This window comes from Mobula hypostoma, chromosome 7 (genome assembly GCF_963921235.1).
Source record: "Mobula hypostoma chromosome 7, sMobHyp1.1, whole genome shotgun sequence".
Classification (NCBI taxonomy): Eukaryota; Metazoa; Chordata; class Chondrichthyes; order Myliobatiformes; family Myliobatidae; genus Mobula; species Mobula hypostoma.
In genome coordinates this window covers 186,672,667-186,696,735 of record NC_086103.1, presented here as the reverse complement: position 1 = coordinate 186,696,735, position 24,069 = coordinate 186,672,667, and the positions used below count along the sequence as shown (strand labels likewise).

The 24,069-nt window shown below is 51.3% G+C and overlaps 1 protein-coding gene across 1 annotated transcript; it reads left to right on the top strand.

The window, feature by feature from the left end:
• Nucleotides 1–1,560: 1,560 nt before the first annotated feature.
• LOC134349841 (cholecystokinin receptor-like) lies at nt 1,561–22,819 on the top strand. Its single transcript, XM_063054786.1, has 5 exons — nt 1,561–1,857; nt 10,074–10,325; nt 10,840–11,101; nt 18,431–18,558; nt 22,065–22,819. Exons 1-5 carry the CDS (start codon nt 1,746–1,748, stop codon nt 22,586–22,588), a joined length of 1,278 nt encoding a protein of 425 aa, XP_062910856.1. The 5' UTR covers nt 1,561–1,745; the 3' UTR covers nt 22,589–22,819.
• Nucleotides 22,820–24,069: the final 1,250 nt, after the last annotated feature.

The window sequence follows — 24,069 nt, the reverse complement described above, 5'->3', positions numbered from 1 at the left end:
ACTTGCTCCAGCCAGGTCACATTGGCTCACGGTGACTTCGTTAACGCTCTCATGCCGAACGGCTGAAAGCCGGAGACTTATAAACTGCCGGTTCTGCCCAGAGTTAATTGCCTCCAATCACCAAGCCTGAGGGACACGGGAAAACAGGGAACCAAAGGGAAACAGGGAGTCAACGGTCCGGGTTGTAACATAAACAAAGTAAATTTAAAGGGACCCCGATGCGAACCATGACAGTGGGAGGCAAGGGCTACATTGATCTTGGAGTAGGCGAAAAGGTCAGAACAACATTGTGGGCTGAAGGGCCTGGTACTGTCCTATGTTAGGGGTTAATCTGATGACTGGGAGAGTGTCTGAGTCTGGGAAACTGTCTGGGGGAGGGTCTGAGACTGGAGGCGTGTCTGGGGAGGATCTGAGACGGGGAGTTTCTGAGGGGAGGGTCTGGGGGAGGATCTGAGACTGGGGGAGGGTCCGGGGGAGTGTCTGAGAGAGAGTCTGAGACTGGGGATGTGTCTGGGGGAGCTGAGACTGGGGGCGTGTCTGGGGTTGGGTCTGAGACTGGGGACATGTCTGGGGAGGATCTGAGACTGGGAGTTTCTGAGGGGAGGGTCTGGGGAGGATCTGAGACTGGAGGAGGGTCTGGGGGAGTGTCTGAAAGAGAGTCTGAGACTGGGGACGTGTCTGGGGGAGGATCTGAGACTGGGGACGTGTCTGGGGGAGGGTCTGAGACTGGGGGCATGTCTGGGAGAGGGTCTGAGACTGGGGACGTGTCTGCGGGAGGGTCTGAGACCGGGGGCGTGTCTGGGGGAGGATCTGAGACGGGGAATTTCTGAGGGGAGGGTCTGGGGGAGGGTCTGAGAGAGAGTGTCTGAGACCGGGGGCGTGTCTGGGGGAGGGTCTGAGACTGGGGGCATGTCTGGGGGAGGGTCTGAGACTGGGGACGTGTCTGCGGGAGGGTCTGAGACCGGGGGCGTGTCTGGGGGAGGATCTGAGACGGGGAGTTTCTGAGGGGAGGGTCTGGGGGAGGGTCTGAGAGAGAGTGTCTGAGACCGGGGGCGTGTCTGGGGGAGGGTCTGAGACTGGGGGCATGTCTGGGGGAGAGTCTGAGACTGGGGACGTGTCTGCGGGAGGGTCTGAGACCGGGGGCGTGTCTGGGGGAGGGTCTGAGAGAGAGTGTCTGAGACCGGGGGCGTGTCTGGGGGAGGGTCTGAGACTGGGGACGTGTCTGCGGGAGGGTCTGAGACCGGGGGCGTGTCTGGGGGAGGGTCTGAGAGAGAGTGTCTGAGACCGGGGGCGTGTCTGCGGGAGGGTCTGAGACCGGGGGCGTGTCTGGGGGAGGGTCCGAGAGAGAGTGTCTGAGACCGGGGACGTGTCTGCGGGAGGGTCTGAGACCGGGGGCGTGTCTGGGGGAGGGTCTGAGAGAGAGTGTCTGAGACCGGGGGCGTGTCTGCGGGAGGGTCTGAGACCGGGGGCGTGTCTGGGGGAGGGTCTGAGAGAGAGTGTCTGAGACCGGGGACGTGTCTGCGGGAGGGTCTGAGACCGGGGGCGTGGCTGGGGGAGGGTCTCGCTCTCTCTCGCTCTCGCGCTCTCGCTTGGTATTCTCTGTTATTGCAGTTAAGGTGCCGGCGGCACGGAGCGACCGGGAGACGGGACCGGAATATCGAACAGGGAACCGGGAGACGGGACCGAGATATTGGAGCTGGAACCGGGAACCGAGAGAGGGGTCCGGCGACCGGTCCGGTTCGGCCATGGAAGACAACGCGAGCCGATTCCTGCGGAGTCTGTGTGTGAATCAGTCGGAGCTGACGGATGGATCGTGCACGGAATCGCGGAGAGGAGAGACTCGCCCGGGGAGGAGAGGTGAGCGTGGGAGGGAAGTGGAGGGAGAGAGGTGAGCGTGGGAGGGAAGTGGAGGGAGAGAGGTGAAGGGAGGGAAGTGGAGGGAGAGAGGTGAAGGGAGGGAAGTGGAGGGAGAGAGGTGAAGTGCGGATCTGTGGCATCTAGAGACCGAACGACGGGAAGGAGAGAGGGAAATGGAGGGAGGAGGGTAATTGGAAAGGAGGGGAGGAAAGGGGTGAGAGAAGAGGAATTGGAGAGGGGTGGGAGTTGGCGAGACCCCCCTGGGGTGAGGCATTGGGTAGCAATGCCACGGGGAGTGGGAGTGGGGTGGGAGAGAAGGCGAGGGTCCCACCTCCCCGCTCTTGAACAGGAAACCATTCTCCGTGCGGTCAGAATCCCAAGCACAGCAAGATCCCAGTGTGGAGTCAACAACGGGAGGGGTCGCTGTTTCAGGAGGGCAGAGACCAATCAGCCCATCGAGCCTCTCCCACACGTCTCTCACCCTCTCCCCTCTTCCCACCCTCTTACCCCATTCCCACCCTCTCTCCAAGTTCCCACTTTCTTACCCCCATTCCCACCCTCTCTCCTTCTCCCTGTCCTCTAATTCCTTCTAACCTCTTCCATCTGCCCCTCCTTCTCTCCACCTCATTCTTTGACATCCCTCTCTTTCCCAGCTCCTATTTGAATCCTGACCACCTGCTGCCGATGTTACTCGCCCTTGCATTCCACTCCATTCACTTCTCTCTGCTCCCTTCCTCTCCCCCTCCGGACTTCCTGACGATTCACTTCACTCCATCCTAACCGCCCCCTCTTTGACCAGTCATGGCCTCTCTGGCATGACCGCTCTGGGGCAGGAGGTGGGGGAGTTTGGATGTTAAAACTCCCTCCATTAATCCTCCACAGCCTCTCCCATCTCCCTTTCCCCCCACAAACACACCCTCTGCCCCAGAACCTCCAGTAATCCCACCCCGATGCCCCAACACCTTCCTTCAGAGTGGAATGGGGTCGGATGAGGTTCTGCAGATGTTCCTGATGTTTGCCCAAAGCACCCCCCCCCCGTTCCACAGTGTTTATACAGCCCGTTCAATTCCTTCCGCCAGCTTCAGGGAGTGAGGCACATTCCCCTGACCCCTACTGCACACTCCCACACCCAGGAAACATTTGACAAGTGAGGTTGTTTAACAAAATAAGAGCCCATGGTATCACAGGAAAGATACCATCATGGATAGAAGATCAGCTGAGTGGCAGGTGGCAAAGAGTGGGAATAAAAGGGGACTTTTCTGGCTGGCTGCTGGTGACTTGTGGTGTTCCACAGGGGTCTGTGTTGGGACCGATTCTTTTTATATGTCAATGATTTGGATGACAGAATTGATGGCGTTGTGGCCACGTTTGCAGATGATGATAAGCTAGGCGGAGGGGCAGGTAGTTCTGAGGAAGCAGAGAGGCTACAGAAGGACTGAGACAGTTGAGGAGAATGGACAATGAAGTGGCAGATGGAATACAGTGTGTGGTCCTCACTTTGGTAGGAATAAAAGGTGTAGACAATTTTCAATACAGGAAGAAAACTTTAAAAATCAGGGGTGCAGAGGGACATGTGAGTCCTGGTGTAGGATTTCCTGAAGGTTAACTTGCAGGTTGAGTCAGTGGTGAGGAAGTCGAATGTGATGTTCACATTCGTTTGGAGAAGGATGTAATACTGAGCATTTATAAGCCTCCAGTCAGACCGCAGAGTATTGAGAGCCATTTCGGACCCCTTATCCAAGAAAGGGTGTGGAAAGGGTCCAGAGGAGGTTATCATGCGAATCATAAGACCATAGGATATAGGAGCTGAAGTAGGCCATTTGTCCCATCCCGTCTGCTCTGCCATTCAATGATGGGCTGATCCAATTCTTCCAGTCATCCCCACTCCTCTGCCTTCTCTCCACACCCTTTGATGCCCTGGCAAATCAAGAGTCTATCTATCTCTGCCTTAAACATACCCAATGACTTGACCTCCACAGCTGCTCGTGGCAACAAATTCCACAGATTTGTCACCCTCTGACTAAAGTAATTTCTCCTCATCTCAGTTCTAAAAGGACGTCCTTCAATCCTGAAGTCGTGCCCTCTTGTCCTAGAATCCCCTACCATGGGAAATAACTTTGCCATATCTAAATTGTTCAGGCCTTTTAACATTCAGAATGTTTCTATGAGATTCCACCCCCCCCCCATTCTCCTGAACTCCAGGGAATACAGCCGAAGAGCTGCCAGACGTTCCTCATACAGTAACCCTTTCATTCCTGGAATCATTCTCGTGAATCTTCTCTGAACCCTCTCCAATGTCAGTATATCCTTTCTAAGATAAGGAGCCCAAAACTGCACACAATACTCCAAGTGTGGTCTCACAAGTGCCTTATAGAGCCTCAACATCACATCCCTGCTCTTATATTCTATACCTCTAGAAATGAATGCCAACATTGCATTCACCTTCTTCACAACCGACTCAACCTGGAGGTTAACCTTTAGGGTATCCTGCAGAAGGACTCCCAAGTCCCTTTGCACCTCTGAATTTTGAATTCTCCCTCCATCTAAATAATAGTCTGCCCGTTTATTTATTCCACCAAAGTGCACGACCATACACTTTCCATCATTATGATCTCGAATGGTCTCAGAAATGAAAGGTTAACATTTTGAGCAGTGTTTGATTGCTCTGGGCCTGTATTCACTGGAGTTTAGAAGAATGAGGGGGAGTCTCACTGAATCGAATTGACTTTATTTCTTTCATCCTTCACATACTTGAGGAGTAAAAATCTGTATGTTATGTCTCCGTGTAAATGTGCAATGTGCAATTTATAGTAATTTATAATAAATAGAACAGTCAATGTAATATAGAGTACACTCAAATCAGCGTGAGTTCATCAGTCTGATGACCTGGTGGAAAAAGCTGTCCTGGAGCCTGTTGGTCCTGGCTTTTATGCTGCGGTACCGTTTCCTGGATGGTAGCAGCTGGAACAGTTTGTGGTTGGGGTGACTCGGATCCCCAATGATTCTTCGGACTCCTTTTACACACCTGTCTTTGAAAATGTCCTGAATCATGGGAAGTTCACAACTACAGATGTGCTGGGCTGTCCGCACCACTCTTTGCAGAGTCCTGTGATTAAGGGAGGTATAGTTCCCATACCAGGCAGTGCTGCTCTCAATTGTGCCCCTGTAGAAAGTTCTTAGGATTTGGGGGCCCGTACCAAACTTCCTCAACTGTCTGAGGTGAAAGAGGGGCTGTTGTGCCTTTTTCACCACACAGCCGGTGTGCACAGACTACGTGAGATCCGCGGTGATGTGGATGCCGAGGAACTTAAAGCTGTTTACCCTCTCAACCCCAGATCCATTGATGTCAATAGGGGTTAGCCCGTCTCCATTCCTCCTGTAGTCCACAACCAGCTTCTTTGTGTTTGCGACATTGAGAGAGAGGTTGTTTTCTTGACTCCACTGTGTCAGAGAGATGACTTCTTCCCTGTAGGCCACCTCGTTATTGTTTGAGATAAGGCCAATCAACGTAGTGTCGTCGGCAAATTTAATTAGCAGATTAGAGCTGTGGGTGGCGACACAGTCATGGGTACACAGGGAGTAAAGGAGGGGACTTAGTTCACAGCCGTGAGGGGCTCCTGTATTGAGAGACAGAGGGTTGGAGGTGAGGGAGCCCACTCTTACCACCTGCTGGCGATCTGACAGGAAGTCCAGGATCCAGCTGCACAAGGCAAGGTCAAGGTCGAGGTCTCTGAGCTTCTTGTCGAGCCTGGATGGAATTATGGTGTTGAACTGTAGTCCAAGAACAGCATTCTCACATAAGCATCTTCCTTCTCCAGGTGTGTAAGGACAGTATGTAGAGCTGTGGTTATTGCATCATCTGTTGATCGGTTGTGTCAGTAGGTGGATTGTGGGGGGTCCAGTGTGGGTGGTAGCAAGCTGCAGATGTAATCCTTGACCAGCCTCTCAAACCATTTGCTTATTATTGAGGTGAGTGCAACAGGACGCCAGTCGTTCAGACGTGTTACTTTGATCTGACGAGTATTGAAAGGCCTGGACAGAATGGATGTGGAGAGAATGTTTCCGACAGTGGGAGAGTCTAGGACCAGAGGTGACAGTGTCAGAACAGAAAGGTATCCTTTTAGAACGGAGGTGAGGAGGAATTTCTTTAGCCAGAAGGTGGTGAATCTGTGGAATTTATTGCCACAGACGGCTGTGGACGCCAAGACATTTGGTATATTTAAGGTGGAGGTTGATAGGTTCTTGATGAATGAGGGCATCAAATGTTGTGGGGAGAAGGCAGGAGAATGGCATTGAGAGGGATAATAAATTAGCAAAGGTGGAATGGCAGAGTAGATTCAAAGGTTCGAATGCCCTCATTATGCTCCCAGGTCATATGGAAACTTCCTGTTCCAAGTTAAACTCTCCTAACCTGACAGAGAACAGCCCAAGAATCCTTCACATCGGTCCTTCACCACATCACACCAGTGGTAAACACTGAAACTGTTCCCAGCGTAACTTCGCTGGGGGAGGAGCTTCATCAGTACAGCAGAACATTGTGGGCCAAAGGGCCTGATTCTATGCTATACCGTTTCTTCCATGTTCAACAGATCTCATTCTGGGATGGTACAAAGCAACAGTGCAGGAATACGAGGAGGAAATTTAAAACCCACAGACAAAGGCTGGCTTTAACCTCAGTTCCACCCCTCACACAGTGTGACCCTCCCTCAGTACCACCCCTCCCACAGTGTGACCCTCCCTCAGTTCCACCCCTCCCACAGTGTGACCCTCCCTCGGTACCACCCCCCCACAGTGTGACCCTCCCTCAGTATCACCCCTCCCACAGTGTGACCCTCCCTCGGTACAGAACCCCAGAGCACTGGATGATGGGGGTACCTAGGGGACACCACAGAGGGCAGATGCTGGAAACTGCAGTCACACACAAGTTGCCGGAGGAACTCAGCGACTCAAACAGCATCTGTGAGGGTTTTCGGAATGGTTATCCTGTCAGGTCAAGGCCCCACATGGGTCTGGTGAAGAGTTTCCTCCCCAGAGATGCTACTTGACCTGCTAAGTTCCTCCCACAACACACACAAGTGCTGGAGGAACTGCGCAGGTCAGGGAGCATCTATAGAAATGAATAAACAGTCGATTAAACCCTTCCTTAGTCTTGAGTTCCTCCAGCCAATTGTGTGTGCTCCACATTTCCACCACTCTCTGTGTAGAAAATCTACCTCTGATGTCCCCATATACTTTCCCCCAGTCTCCTTAAAATTATACCCTTCGCATTAGCCATTTCCACCCTGGGAAAAAGTCTCTGGCTGTCCACTCTCTCTATGCCTCTTATCATCTCGTACAGCTTGACAAAGTCACCTCTCATCCTCCTTCCCTCCAATCAGAAAAGCCATCAGACATGGGAGCAGAATTAGGCCATTTGGCCCATCCAGTCTTCCCCACCATTCAATCATCACTGACATTAACCCTCTCAACTCCACTGGTGGAAATATCCTAACTAGGCTTTTCGATATTCAATGTGATTCCACCCTCATTCTCCTGAACTCCAGGAAGTCTAACTCTCTAATCCAAGCTGCATCCTGGTAAATCTACTCTACACTCCTTTAAATGTTTCCACACGCTTCTGACCACTGAGTAGCAAAGAGTGGTCATGGATAGTGAAATCCAAAGTTATTTTATAAATGTATGAAGATAAGTCATAAGCTGTGTTTTAAATATACCAAGGATAAATGATCGACTGGAGACAGAGTTGAGATATCAGGGACAATCTGTAAGGTGCATGTAAACACTTTTCGCTGGTTGGCAGTGAACATTGTCATTAGAGAATTCAGTGAAAGCCTCGAGCAGCTCTCCATGTGTCTTGGCAGGTTTACACGCCCGGGGCAGCTGGGATCTAGCCCAGCCTGTTACTGAAGGCACAGGAAGACCTTGCTATGTCTCCAGTGGAGTCACTGGGCAGGGCAGGTACCGGATGGCTGGAGAACAGCAAATGTCACTCTGTTCAGGAATGTAGCAGAGAAAATTCTGCTATCGACCTAGCGCAAGAAGTAGAGAAGATATTGGGAAAAGGGTGAGGGGAAAGGCAGTGACTTGTCAGTAATGGCCTTCGTCAACGATAGAGCTCTGGCCAATTTCATTGCATGTTTTCGAGGAGGTCCCTGCCTCAGTAAAGCAGTCAGCGCCCCACCCTGGACTCCCTCTTTTCTCCCCCTGAGGCAGAAAGCACAAAAGCCTGAGGGCACCTCTCACCAGCTCAAGAACAAGTTCTACCCCACTGTTATCGGACAATCAAACAGTCCCCATGACCGCACAATCTCCTCGTTATCATCTTGCATGTTATCCTTTACCTGCACTGCACCTTCTCTGTGGCCATAATGGATAGGAGAAGAATGAGGCCATTCATCCCGTCGAGCCTACTCCAGCATTCCATCATGGCTGATTTATTTTCCCTCTCAGCCCCAATCTCCCGCTTTTTCCCCTGAAACCCTTCATGCCCTGACCAATCAAGGAAATATCAACCTCTCTTTAAATATACCCAATGACTTGGCCTCCACTGCTATCAGTGGCAATGAATTCCACAGATTCACCACCCTCTGGATAAAGGAATTCATCCTCATCTCTGTTCTAAAGGGACGTCCCTCTATTCTGAGGCTGTGCTGTGTCCTCTGGTCTTTGACTCTCCCAATATAGGAAACTCTATCTAGGTATTTCAATATTCGATAGATTTTAGTGAGATCCCCCCTCATTCTTCTAAACCCCAGTGAGTACAGGCCCAGAGCTGTCAAATGCTCCTCATACGTTAAACCTTTCATTGCTGAGATCATTTGTGAAACTCAGCTGGGTGATTGAAAACTATGTGGGGGAGAGTGGAGGGAAGATGTGATGGACCCCGAAGGGTTAAACCAGATTGTGATGTAGGGGAGGGATGTAGAGAGCTAATCATATCAGCGGCACGATAGCGTAGTGGTCAGCACAATGTTTTATAGTGCCAGCAGTTGAGTTCAGTTCCCACAGTTGTCTGTAACACGTTTGTTCTCCCCGTGACCGCGTGGGTTTCCTCCAACACTCCAAAGACGTATTGGTTAAGTTTAGTTGGTCGTGGGCACGCTGTGTCAGCACCAGGAGTTCAGTGACACGTGCACAATCCTCAGACTGTGTTGCTCGTTGAAGAGCAACACATTTCACTGTGTGTTTCAATGGACATGTGACAAATAAAACCAATCTCTAATGATGAGACCCTTTGTCAGGGGACAGGAGCCAGAATGAGAAGGTGGGGGGAAAACTGGCTTCGTCTCCCTTCCTTTCCTGTCCTGATGAAGGGTCTCAACCCAAATTGTCGATTGCTTATTCTTCTCTAGAAAAGCTGCCGAACCTGCTGAGTTCTTCAAGTTCAAGTTTATTGGCATCTGACTGTACATATATAAAACCAAACAAAACAACATTCCTCCAGACCACAGTGCACCCAAAAAACATACATCACACACAGCATGTAAACCAAATACTACCATAAATAAGTGAATTAAAACATAATTGAAAGCGTACCTAGTGTTCAGCAGAGGTAAACAGTAAACCTTAAACAGCTGGCTGTCCCAGTGATGAATCCGCGGTGGTGACGGGGTATTCACTAGTCTCCCAGCCGGAGGGAAGAAGCTCTTACCCAGTCCTGGTGTTCCTGTACCCCGTTCCGATAGTAGTGGATAAAAGAGGTTGTCTGTGTTGCTCAAGGAGCCGAGCATCTGCAGAATCTCGTACGATTACGATGTCCCACTTTGGCAGGAGAGACGGTTAGCAGAATCGTGACTATCGGCAGAGGCACATCACAAAGGGGGTGTCACCGGGGTGTGTGCTATTCCTGTGATCAGGCACCTGCAGAAACACGTCAGCAAGGGGGTAAGAGGATCAGGGAGTGTCGAGAGCCGCTCTGACCCCATACACCGACACTGGACTGATTGGCCAGTTCAACACTGGGCCAGTCGCCTCAGGTTGACAGGTGGCGGAGTATTTGGTCGGGTTTGAACAGTGTCAGCAATGGCAGGGAGAGGAGGCCTGTCACTTGAGGTACGCAGTTACGCCACAGAATTGAGGGGAGATCACATTGTTGCAAGGGAGGGTCACACTGTGGGAGGGGGTACTGAGGGAGGGTCACACTGTGGGAGGATTCTCCCCGGTGTTCGATGTTGAGCAGATTCTCTGTTGATCCCAGTCTCTCTCTCCCCCTGCAGAGCTGGAATATTCCATCCGCATCCTGCTCTACTCTGTCATATTCCTGCTGAGTGTTTTCGGGAACGCCATGGTGATCCTGGTGTTAGTGGTGAACAAACGTCTGCGGACGGTGACGAACTCCTTCCTGCTGTCGCTGGCCCTCAGTGACCTGATGGTGTCAGTGGTCTGTATGCCCTTCACACTGATCCCCAACCTGCTGGGCAACTTCATCTTCGGGCCCTCCATGTGCAAGCTCACCGCCTACTTCATGGGTGAGAGATGGTGTGGGCACAACCACTCCTCGCCTGACTGCTCGTCTGCATTTGCATACGCGACTGTGTCTGTATCTGCATCTGGGTCCACGTCTGTGTCTGTATCCAGATGTGGTCCCGCGCCTCTGTCCATGTCTGGGTCTGTGTCATCTCCTGGGTGTTTGTGTCTGCACCCATCTCTGTGTCTGTACTCATGTCTGGCTCTGTATTCGTGTCTCTGCGATCACCTGGGTCTGCATTTGTGTCTGTGTCTGTGTCTGGGTTTTTGATTGTGTCTGCAACTGGGTTCATGTCTGTGTCTGTGTCCCGTCCATGTCTGAGTCTGGGTCTGTATCCGTGTCATCACTTCGGTCTCTGATCATCAGGGTGTGTGTCTGGGGGTTGTATATGTGTCTGTGGGGACAGCTCCATCCCAGGGCTCCCGGAGACCATGTGATTGCCGAGTGGAGGGGAGGGGGTGGGGGAGTAGTCTGGCTCAATTTTAACTGGGACTAACACGGGTCATTGCTCGCAGGAATCTCGGTCAGTGTGTCCACCTTCAGCCTGGTAGCCATCGCCATCGAACGCTACAGTGCGATCTGTAACCCGCTAAAAGCCAGACTGTGGCAGACTCGCTCCCACGCCTACAGGGTCATTGCAGTAACCTGGCTGCTGTCCGTCGTTATCATGACCCCTTACCCCATCTACAACCGGTTGAAACCTTTCCAACAGGCGGACAACTCCACTGCACACATCTGCACGCTCAACTGGCCCAGCGAAGCTGTGCATCGTGCCTGGTAGGAAGCAGGGTGGCGGGGGTTAACAGTATGGGGAGTGGGAAGGGTTATCGGTACAGGGAGTGGAAAGGGTTAACAGTACAGGGAGTAGGAAGGGTTAACAGGATGGGGGAGTGGGAAGGGTTAACGGGGAGGGAGTAGGTCTCTGCTCGTCTAGAATTGTTCAGAATACAAAAGCAAGGATGTAATGCTGAGCCTTTATAAGACTGGTCAGACCACACTTGGAGTTCAGTGAACCATTTTGGGATGTGCAGGCAGAGAAGGTGCATGGGAATGATTCCAGGAATGAAAGGGTTAACGTATGAGGAGTATTTGGTTGCTCTGGGCCTGTACTAGCTAGAGTTCAGAAGAAAGAGAAGGTTAAAAAGCACTGATGAGATTGCACTGGGAGTATCACTTAGAAACCTATTGAATATTGAAAGGCCTAGATAGAGTGGATGTGGAGAGGATGTTTCCTGTAGTGGGAGAGTCTAGGACCAGAGGGCACAGCCTCAGAATAGAGGGACGTTCCTTTAGAATAAAGGGACATACATTCAGGACAGAGATGAGGAGGAATTTCTTCAGCCAGAGAGTGGTGAATCTGTGGAATTCATTGCCACAGGCAGCTGTGGAGGCCAAGTCACTGGGTATATTTGAAGCTGATGTTGATAGTTTCTAGGTTAGTCAGGGCGTCAATGGTTATGGAGAGAAGGCAGGAAAATGGGGTTGCGACACTCAGATTAATTTATTTATAACATCTACACATTCAACTTCACGTTCAAAAGCTCAATTTATTGTCATACCCAATGAAACAACCCATATATACCGTCCAACGAAACAACATTCCTCCAGATCAAGCTGCACAACACAGTACATATAACTCACACACAACCGTACTCTTGTATACCACACAACGAAACAACATTTCTCCGAACCAAGGATGGTAGGTAGGCATCTGTTAGTCTTGCAAGACCATGGATCTGCGCCTGGAAAGTCTTCACTCTCCAGGGCGCAGGCCTGGGCAAGATTGTGTGGAAGACCAGCAGTTGCCCATGCTGCAAGTCTCCCCTCTCCACGATACCAATGTTGTCCAAGGGAAGGGCATTAGGACCCATACAGCTTGGCACCAGTGTCGTCGCAGAGCACTGTGTGGTTAAGTGTCTTGCTCAAGGACACAACACGTTCCCTCGGCTGGGGCTCGAACTCATGACCTTCAGGTAGCTAGTCCAATGCCTTAACCACTTGGCCACGTGCCTAAGCTGAGGATGAGCCAGCAGGTTTACAAGTAGTTTGATGGTTGTAAGATGAATGTAAGGAAGGACAAGCTGATGACTGGGTACAAATGCAGCTAGAGCAAAGAGTTAAATTGTATCACAGAGGCAAAATACAAAAAGGGGAAGAGTCCAGGACTGAAGATTCTGTAATAAATGTGTGCAGCATTCAGAAGAAGGTGGACAAATTTGTGGTGCAATTAGAGATTGGTTGGTATGACGTTGTGGGTTTCACTGAGTCGTGGCTGAAAGAGGGTCATAGTTGGGAACTTAACATCAAAGGATGTACCTTGTACCGAAAAGACAGGTAGGAAGGCATAGGCGGTGGTGTGGCTGTCTTGGTAAGAGATGGAATTTACTTCTTTACAAAGAGGTGACATATAGGGTCAGAGCATGTTGAATCTTTGTGGTTGGAGTTAAGAAACTGCAAGGTTTAAAAAAAAGCTATTATAAATATCATATAGGCCTCCAAATAGTAGCCAAGATGTAGGGTTGAGGTTGCAAAGGGAGTTAGAAAAAGCTTGTGATAAGGGTAATGTCACAATTGTGATGGGGGACTTCAATATGCAAGGGGATTGGGAAAAGCAGGTTGGTGTTGGATCACAAGAGAGGGAATTTGTTGAAAGCCTACAAGATGGCTTTTTAGAGCAGCTTGTGTTTGAGCCTACTCGGGGAAAGGCTATCTCAGATTGGGTGTTGTGTAATAACCCAGATCTTATTAGGGAGCTTAACGTAAAGGAACCTTTAGGAGGCAATGATCATAATATGATTGAATTCATACTGCAGTTGAGAGGGAGAAGCATAACTCACATGTATCAATATCGCAATGGAATAAAGGGAATTACAGAGGCATGAGAGAGGAGCTTGCCTAGGTGGATTGGAGGAGGATACTGGCGGGGATGATGGCAGAGCAGAGGTGGCTGAAGTTTTTGGGAATAGTTCACAAGGTGCAGGATAGATATGTCCCACAGAAGAAGTAGTTCTCAAATGGCAGGTATGGCAACTGTGGCTGACAAGGGAAGTTAAGGACTGCATAAAAGCCAAGGAAAGGGCAAACAAGGTAGCAAAAGTGAGTGGGAAGTTGAAACTTTAAAAATTCTACACAAGCCCTACTCTTCGTGATTTTTACAAATGACTCAGATGAGGAAGTGGAGGGATGGGTTAGTAAGTTTGCTGATGACACAAAGGTTGGGGGTGTTGTGGATAGTGTGGAGGGCTGCCATAGGTTAAAGTGGGACATTGATAGGATGCAAAACTGGGCTGAGAAGTGGCAGATGGAGTTCAACCCAGATAAGTGTGAGGTGGTTCATTTTGGTAGGTCAAATATGATGGCAGAATATAGTATTAATGGTAAGACTCTTGGCAGTGTGGAGGATCAGAGGGATCTTGGGGTCTGAGTCCATAGGACACTCAAAGCTGCTGCACAGGTTGACTCAGTGGTTAAGAAGGCATACCGTGTATTGGCCTTCATCAATCGTGGAATTGAGTTTAGGAGCCGAGAGGCAATGTTGCAGCTATATAGGACCCTGGTCAGACCCCACTTGGAGTACTGTGCTCAGTTCTGGTTGCCTCACTACAGGAAGGATGTGGAAACCATAGAAAGGGTGCAGAGGAGATTTACAAGGATGTTGCCTGGATTGGGGAGTATGCCCTATGAAAGCAGGTTGAGTAAACTCGGCCTTTTCTCCTTGGAGCGAAGGAGGATGAGAGATGACTTGATAGAGGTGTATAAGATGATGAGAGGCATTGATTGTGTGGATAGTCAGAGCCTTTTTCCCAGGGCTGAAATGGCTAACGCAAGAGGGCACAGTTTTAAAGTGCTTGGAAGTAGGTACAGAGGAGATGTCAGGGGTATTTTTTTTTACGCAGAGAGTGGTCAGTGCGTGGAATGAGCTGCTGGCGAAGGCAGTGGAGGTGGATATGATAGGGGCTTTTCAGAGACTCCTGGACAGGTACATGGAGCTTAGAACTCTACCAGATTAGTCAGGCAAGATTTCCGTTTACAGAAGGCATGGTGACTTTGACTTATTTTATCAGTAGTCTCCAAGTACCTCGATACCTCATCCTTAATAATAGTGTCCAACACTTTCCCAACCATTGAGGTGAGGCTAACTAGCCTATAATTTCTTTGCTTTTACCTTCCTACCTTCTTGAAGAGTGGAGTGACATTTACAATCTTTCAGTCCTCCGGGACTATGCCCCAAATCATTAATGGTTAATGTTTCCCACCAGCCATGATAGAATGGCGGAGGAGACTTGATGGACCAAATGGCTTCTATGTCTGATGGTTTTGTCGTCACAGCACCACATCTTCTGCCCTGCCCAACACTTGGTCACCTGTTCCTGAACTACAACCCTAACCTGCTCCCCACCCCTCCCCTCTCCCCTTCCGAGACCCCAGGCTCTCTGGGGTGAGGGAGGGTGGCAGTTCTGACAGTGGTTGTCAGCTGATAGTCCTCACCTCACCCCAGGGCGACCGTGAGACAATAAAGCAGAATTAGGCCATTCGGCCCATTGAGTCTGTTCTGCCATTTCATCAAGGCTGATCCATTTCCCTCTCAACCCCATTCTCTGGCCTTCTCCCCCGTAACCCTTCACAGCCTGACTAATCAAGAACCGACCAGCCTTCTAATGTCCCTTAGGGGAGGAATCCTGCTGTCCTGACTTGGTCTGGCCCATATGTCACTCCAGACCCCCACGGCAATGTGATTGACTCTTAAATGCCCTCTGAAATGGACTAGTGAGCCATTCAGTTGTATCCAACTGCTAAAAAGAAAATAATAAGGAATAAAACCGGACATCGACCTAGGCACTGGAAACAACAACGGCAAAACCAGCCCTGTCGACCCTGCAAAGTCCTCCATACTAACATCTGGGGACTTATGCCAAAGTTGGAAGAGCTGTCTCTCAGACTAGTCAAGCAACAGCCTGACATAGTTGTACTGACAGAATCAGACCTTATGGTTAACATTCCAGACTCCACCATCACCATTCCTGGGTACGTACTGTCTCACCGGCAGGACAGGCCTAGTGGAGGTGGTGGCACAGTGGTGTACAGTAGAGAGGGAGTTCCCCTGGCTCATGGCACCAGAGTATACGTGGGCAAGGAAACCCTCTGCTGATTATCATGTACCATCCTCCCTCAGCTGATGAATCAGTACTTCTCCATGTTGAGCAGCACTTGGAGGAGGCATTGACCGTGGCAAGGGCACAGAACGTACTCTGGGTGGGGTCTTCAATGTCCATCACCAAGAGTGGCTTGGTCGTACCACCACAGACCGAGCTGGTCGGGTCCTACTGGACACAGCTACTAGACTGGGACGACAGCAAGTGGTGAGGGAACCAACAGGAGGGAAAAACACATTTCTCACCAACCTGCTGCCGTGGAAACATCTGTCCATGATAGCATTGGTAGAAGTGACCACCACACAGTATTTGTGGAGACTAAATCCCATCTCCACATTGAAGAAACCCTCCACCGTGTTGTGTGGCACTACCACTGTGCTAAATGGGACAGATTTCGAACAGATCTAGCACCCAAGACTAGGCATCTATGAGGCGCTGTGGGCCATCAACAGCAGCAGAATTGTACTCAACTACAATCTGTAACCTCATGACCCGGCATATCCCCCACTCTAACATTACCATCAGGCCAGGGGATCAATGAAGGGTGCAGGAGGGCATGCCGAGAACACCACCAGGCATATCTCAATGAGGCGTCACCCTGGTGAAGCCACAGTACAGGACCACTTGCATGCCAAACACCATAAGCAGCAAGTAACAGGCAGAGCTAAGTGGTTCCACAAGCAATGGATCAGATCTAGGCTCTGTAGTCCTGCCATATCCAGCCGTGAATGGTGACGGACAATCAAACAACTCACTGGAGGAGGAGGCTCCACAAATATCCCCATCCTCAATGATAGAGGAGCCCAGCACACCTCTGCAAAAGGTAAGACTGAAGCATTTGCAACAATCTTCAGTCAAGAGTGCTGAGTAGACGATCCAGCTCGGCCTCCTCCAGAAGTCCCCAGCATCCCAGATGTCGATATGCAGCTAATCCGAAAGCACTGGATACTACATAGGCTATGGGCCCAGACAAAATCCTAGCAATAGTGAAGACTTGTGCTCCATAACCTGCCGCACTACTAGCCAAACTGTTCCAGTACAGCTACAACACCGGCATTTACCCGGCAATGTGGAAGATTGCCAAGGTATCTCCTGTACATAAGAAACAGGATGTCTAACCCAGCCATTCACCACCCTATAAGCCTACTCTCAAATATCAGCAAAGTAATGGAAGGGGTCATCAACGGTGCTATCATGCAGCACCTACTCGGCAATAACCTGCTTACAGATGCCCAGTTTCGGTTCCGTCAAGGCCACTCAGCTCCTGACCTCATCACCTCCTTAGTCCAGTCACGGTGGGGTGAGAGTGATAGCCTCAACATCAAAGCAGTATTCGACCGAGTATGGCATCAAGGTGCCCTAGCTAAAATGGAGTCAATGTGAATTAGGGGGAAAACCCTCCGCTGGTTGGAATCATACTTGGATACAAAGGAAGATGGTTGTGGTGGTTGGCGGTCAAACATCTCATCCTCAGGACATCACTGCAGGAGTTCCTGAGGGGAGTGTCCTGGGACCAACCATCTTCAGCTGATGCATCAATGACCTTTCTTCCGTCACAAAGTCAGAAGTGGGAATGTTCGCAGATGACTGCACGATGTTCTGCACCATTCGTGACTCCTCAGATAGTGAAGCAGTTCATAGCCAAATGCAGCAGGACCTGGACAATATCCAGACTTGGGCTGACAAGTGGCAAATAACATTCGAACCACGCAAGTTCCAGGCAATGACCATCTCCAACAAGAGAGACTCTAACCATCGTCCCTTGACATTCAGTGGCATCAGCATCACTGAATCCCTTACTATCAACATCCTAGGGGTTACCATTGACAGGAAACTGAACTGGTCTCACCATATAAACACTGTGGCTACCAGAGCAGGTCAAAGGCTAGGAATCCTGCGGAGTGTAACTCACCTCCTGACTCCCCAAAGCCTGTCCACCATCTACAAAGCTCAGGTCAGGAGTGTAATGGAATACTCACCACTCCCCTGGATGAGTGCGGCTCCATCAACACTCAAGAACATTGACACCATCCAGTACAAGGCAGCCCACTTGACTGGTACCCCTTCCACAAGCATCCAATCCCTCCACCATCAATGAACAGTTACAGCAGTGTGTACTATCTACGAGATGCACTGCAACAACACACCAAAGTTTCTAAGACAGCACCTTCCAGACCACCGACCACTATTATCTAGAAGGACGAGAACAGCAGATACCTGGGAACACCACCACTTGGAAATCCCCCTCCAAGTCTCTCACCATCCTGACTTGGAAACATATTGCAGTTCCTTTATTGTCGCTGGGTCAAAATCATGAAATTCCCTCCCTAACAGCACTGTGGGTGTACCTACACGTCAGGGACTGCAGTGGTTCAAGAAGGCAACTCATCACCACCTTCTCAAGGGTAACTAGGCATGGGCAATAAATGCTGGTTTATCTGGCAACGCCCACATCCCATAAACAAATAATTTTTTTTAAAAACCTCCACTTTAAATATATCCAATGACTTGGCCTCCACAGCCATCTGTGGCAATGAATTCCACAGATTCATCACCCTCTGGCTAAAGAAATTCCTCCTCATCTCTGTTCCAAATGGATGTCCCTCTATTCTGGGGCTGTGCCCTCTGGTCCTAAGCTCCCTCACTAAGAGAAACATCCTCTCCACATCCACTCTATCCATATTCGATAGGATTCAATGAGATCCCCCCTCGTTCTTCTAAACTCCAGAGCCATCAAATGCTCCTCATATGTTGCAACACACACAAGGTGCTGGAGGAACTCAGCAGGCCAGGCAGCATCTATGGCAAAAAGTACAGTTGACCTTTTGGGCCGAGACACTTCAGCAAGAAGTTTACCCTTTCATTTGGCGTGGTAGGAGTGTGGTGTTGGTGATCTGTGCCGGGTGGTTCAGGTGCTGATCGTCACTGACGGTTCTCTCACTGTTCCCCGAAGGTATGTCTTCCTCCTCCTGGTCCTGTTCTTCTTGCCGGGAGTGGTGATGGTCGTGGCCTATGGACTGATTTCATGTGAGCTCTACAGGGGAATCCGTTTCGAAATGAACCAGAGGGAGGAGGCAAAGGGTAAGGGTCAGGTGTTCCTCCACTATGGGCAAACCCTCGATCCAGGTAACAACGAGGGTGCGAGCTCGGTTTGTCGCTTTGTGGGAAACATTCCGATTCTGATCGAGATTTATTCATCAGATGTACATCGAAACATCCAGAGATAGAGGTGCACAAGACGATAAGAGGCATAGACAAAGTGGACAGTCAGAGATTTTCTCCCAGGGTGGAAATGACTAATACAAAGGGGACATAATTTTAAACTGATTGGAGGAAAGAGTTAGTTTTTTCACACAGAGAGTGGTGGGTCTGTGGAACACGCTGCCAGGGGTGATGGTAGAGGCAGATACATCAGGGACGTTTAATAAGCTCTTAGTTAGGCACATGGATGATAGAAAAAATGGAGGGCTATGTCAGAGGGAAAGGTTAGATCTGGGGTTCTTAACCTTTTTTATGCCATGGACTCTTTTGGCAGTCTGGTGAAGCCTATGGACCTCTTCTCAGATTAATGTATTTGCATATATATAAAAATAGGTTTATAAAAGAAACCAATTATATTGAAATACAGTTAAAATACGACTGTGGTTTGTTGCCTACATTCATAATGGAAGGAAATGCTAAATTTCGGTTCGAAGTCAGTGAGAATACAGATGTAGGTTTTTTCCCATCCGAGTTCATGGACCTCCTGGAATCTATCTCCTGTGGTGTCCTTGGAACCCAGGTTAAGAACCGCTGGGTGAGATTGGTCTTGGAGTGGGTTAAAGGGTCAGCATAATGTCATGGGCCGAAAGGCCTGCACTGTGCCATAGTGTTCTATGTTCTATAAAATGTGACATTAGTATTAACAACCAATGCAACCCAGGGATGTGCTGAGAGCAGTCCACAAGTGGCACTAACTTAGCAACACACATGGGAGCAACAGCCGAGCAGAGCAAACCCCTTTCCCACCCTCACAGACTGTCCTCCAACAGGGCAGGTCATCTCCTCATCTCCAGGCCTCCAGCCCCCCCGTGAACTCGCAGACTCACTGGTCCCGTTCCACCAACTCTTCTGGCTGCTGTGGAACCCGGGCGACAGTGGGCCCCCTCCAGGTCAAATGATTCATTCTGCATGGGCAAAGGCCATTCAGCCCAGCCTGCTGCTGCTGATCAAGGTATCCTTCCAACCTCCACAGTTGTTGAGTTCCTCCAACTTTCCAGATTTCTAGCGCCCTCCACTTGGCCCACTCCCTCTAAATGGGGAACAAGCAGGCAAATAGGGTTGAGGGGATAATAAATCAGCCCTGAGAAGACTCGATGGGCTGAATGGCCTAATTCTGCTCCTATGTCTTATGGTCTTAAACCTTTTCTAGCCATGGACCTATCCAACGGTCTCCGAGATGTTGTGACTGTACCTGTCTCCACCACTTTGTCAGCTCATTCCATTACCCAGCACCCTTGGGTGAAGCCAATGCCCTTCAGGTGCCCTTTGAATCTTTCTCCTCTCACATTACACCTGATTTCCCTGCCCTGAGGAGCGAGGGGAGAGCCCAGCTGGTCGGTTGAGCGAAAGTGTTGGGTAGAGTCCCACAACCTCTGCTGGTTGCCATGGAGACTCAGGGCCACCAGTCTATAACAGGCTCATAGAGTCACATAGCATTGACACAGGCCATTCAGCCCAACTTGTCCATGCTGACCACGATGCTCTACCCAAACTGCCAGATTAATCTGATTCTGATCTGGACCTGCTAACTTCCTTCAGCACATTAGTACACTGACTCAGAACCACACAGTAAAGAAACAGGCCCTTCAGCCCACAATGTTGTTTCGAGCCATTTACAGTAGTTATCAATGGCCTACTAAACTAATCCCTTCTGTCCTCACAGTGCCCATATCTTTCCATTTCCTCCCATCCATGTGCTGATCTAAATGTCTCTTAAAAGTCTCTAATTTATCTGCCTCTGCCCCCACCCTAGGCAGCACGTTCGAGACACCCACCACACTGTGTAAAAGTCCTTGCCCCTCACATCTCCTTTGAAATTACGTCCTCTCTTTTTAAATGCATGGCCTCTGGTATTAGACATTCTCTCTGGCTATCCATCCCATAGGATGATGATGGTTCCTTTCAGTCAGTTAGTGGGGTGGTACCCCACTCTTCAGAAAGGAACAGCGTGTGCGAGTGGATTTTAGGTGAGTAGGGGGTTGCACAGGTCCAGACCCACCCTCTCAACATCCCCTCCCAGATCCAGCGGCATGGTGGGGTCCAAGACGGCTGGGGGAAGTTCTTTTGCAGTGAATGGCCAGACCAAGCTTCGATGTAAGGGATGCCCTTTCTGTGCTTCACGGCACGTGTTTGCTAGATGGTCGTTGACCCTACAAGAGGGTTCATCTGCCCTTTGACAGGTCTTGTTTCTCGTCCTGCAGGGTGTCTAGCCACCCTCCTCAGCAGGCAAGCCTGGTGGGCGAGCCGGTTTAGTCGCCGACCACCCGACCATGCGACAGGTAGTACTGGATTACCAGTAACACTCAAACGAGTGACCTGACCAGACATTAGACATTACAACCCCGGGAAAAAGATGCTGCCTGTTTACTCTATCTATGCCTCCCATAATCTTGTAAACCTCTATCAGATCACCCCTCAGCATCGGCTGCTCCAGAGAAAACAAGCCAGGTTTGTCCAGCCTCCCGTTATAGCCCATGCCCTCTACACCAAGCAACATCTTCTGCATCCTGTCCAAAGACCTGACGTCCTTCCTATATTGGGGTGACCAGTGTGTTGCTCCAGATTTCCAGTATTAGCAAGATCTGTGTTTGGCCCGTATCCTTCTGAAGCTTTCCTGCCCAAGTGTCCCACAACCATTGTTATCATGCCCGCCTCCAACACTTCCTCCGACTCCTTGTTCTATATGCTTGTCTTCAGTGTGGAATACCTGCCCCTCGGGTAGCCTCACCTTAAACCTATACCCTCTTGTACCACTCTGGGAGAAAGACACTCGTGCCTACCTCACCTGTTAACTCCACAAACCTCTGTCAGGTCACCCCTTTGTCCCAATTGCAGGAGGGGGCTCTGTCCCTATCCCCAGTCTCAGGGTGGGGGGGGGGATCACGGACCCTGGCCCTGGCTCTGGCTCTGATCTCAGATTGGGACCCTGCCCCTGCCCCTGATCTCAGATTGCGACCTTCTCCGTTTCTCAGCTTGCCTTGAATCTCATGCTAGTACCCTGTCCGATGCCTGATCTTGGGCTGGGACCCTGCCCGGTTGCCCCATCTCAGGGTGGCATCCTGACCCCTATCTCAAACTGTTCACTACCCTCAGCCCTGAGTGAGCCCCTGCTCTAAGTGTGACCCCCATCACTCCGTCAGGGGAGGACCCTCGCTCCCTCACTGTCGCACTGCCTCCCTTTCTCCTTGGGATCAGTTATCTGGTTCACCAAACTTCCTCAACCCGCCTGGCCTAGTGGGTGGGTGTGTCCCAGGGAGCCTGACCATAATTGGAAGGGGCATGTGTCAGTCCAGCTCCAGTGACCAATGGGAGTGTTGATCTTGCAGCAGTGGCGAATGGCAGCAGCACCTGGTTGGGCCACTCGGAGGAGGAAGGTGATGGATGCTACCTGCAGCTCGGCAAGCGGCGGGCCTCGGTGGAGATGTCACTGCAGGCGCACAGCGCCTCGGCTCGAGTGGACCGCGTCCGCTGCACCAGCTCCGAGGCCAAGCTGGAGGGCAAGAAGCGGGTGATCCGGATGCTGATGGTGATCGTGGCCATGTTCTTCATCTGCTGGCTGCCCATCTACAGCGTCAACACGTGGCGGGCCTTCGACCGGGCCACCGCCGTCCGTCTGCTGTCCGGCCCGCCCATCTCCTTCATCCACTTGCTCTCCTACACCTCGGCCTGCGTCAACCCCCTCGTCTACTGCTTCATGAACCGCCGTTTCCGCCAGGCCTTCCTCTCCACCCTCGGCCGCTGCCTCGCCCCCCTCCGTACTCTCCGGGCACCCGAGGACGAGCCTGGCACCACAGGCACCTCCCTTTCCAAGTTCAGCTACACGACCGTCAGCACTGTGGGGGCCCTGTGACTGGGGCCCACTCCCACCCCTGACCTATCCTGTCCTTAGGTGAGTTCTGTCCCTGCATACCCCCTCCCCTCCCCATCCCCTCTGCCTCCCAACTCATCTCCCGTCCCCTCTGCCTCCCAATTCATCTCCCATCCCCCTTCCTCCCAACTCAGCTCCCATCACCTCTTCCTCCCAACTCATCTCCCGTCCCCTCTTCCTCCCAACTCATCTCCCATCACCTCTTCCTCCCAACTCATCTCCCGTCCCCTCTGCCTCCCAATTCATCTCCCATCACCTCTTCCTCCCAACTCATCTCCCGTCCCCTCTGCCTCCCAATTCATCTCCCATCACCTCTTCCTCCCAACTCATCTCCCGTCCCCACTGCCTCCCAATTCATCTCCCATCCCCCTTCCTCCCAACTCATCTCCCGTCCCCTCTTCCTCCCAATTCATCTCTCATCCCCTCTGCCTCCCAACTCATCTCCCATCCCCTCTTCCTCCCAACTCATCTCCCATCCCCTCTTCCTCCCAACTCATCTCCTGTCCCTCTTCCTCCCAAATCATCTCCCGTCCCCTCTGCCTCCCAACTTATCTCCCATCCCCTCTGCCTCCCAACTCATCTCCCGTCCCCTCTGCCTCCCAACTCATCTCCCATCCCCTCTGCCTCCCAACTCATCTCCCATCCCCTCTGCCTCTCAACTCATCTCCCATCCCCTCTGCCTCCCAACTCATCTCCCGTCCCCTCTGCCTCCCAACTCATCTCCCATCCCCTCTTCCTCCCAAATCATCTCCCGTCCTCTCTGCCTCCCAATTCATCTCCCATCCCCTCTTCCTCCCAACTCATCTCCCGTCCCCTCTTCCTCCCAACTCATCTCCCATCCCCCTTCCTCCCAACTCATCTCCCGTCCCCTCTTCCTCCCAACTTATCTCCCATCCCCTCTGCCTCCCAACTCATCTCCCGTCCCTCTGCCTAACTCTTCACTCTCACCTTCCCCTCCCCTCCTGTTGACTCCATGACCCACCTCACCTCCCCCAACCCACCTCCCCCTCCCCACCTCCCCTCCCCCACTACCACCCCCTCCCCTCCCCTCCTCACCTCCCCTCCCCACCTCCCCTCCCCACCCCACCTCCCCATCCCACCTCCCTCTCCCCTCCTCACCTCCTCCTCCCCACCTCTCGTCCTCACCTCCCCTCCTCACCTCCTCCTCCCCACTTCCCCATCTCACCTCCCCAACCCACCTCCCCCTCCCCTCCTCACCTCCCCTCCTCACCTCCCCCTCCCCTCCCCCAACCCACCACCCCACCTCCCCTCCCCACCTCCCCTCTCGTTACCCTTCCAGCTCACTGAGATATTGTCCAGAACTGCCTGGCCCAGTGATGTGAGGTTCCTGCATGGGCCCAGAGGTCAGGGGTCCCCCCATCTCGAATTCACCACCTCCCTGGAACTGCACACTGCGATGCCATAAACCACATTTATAATCACTGCTTCTCTTCATTTGTGGG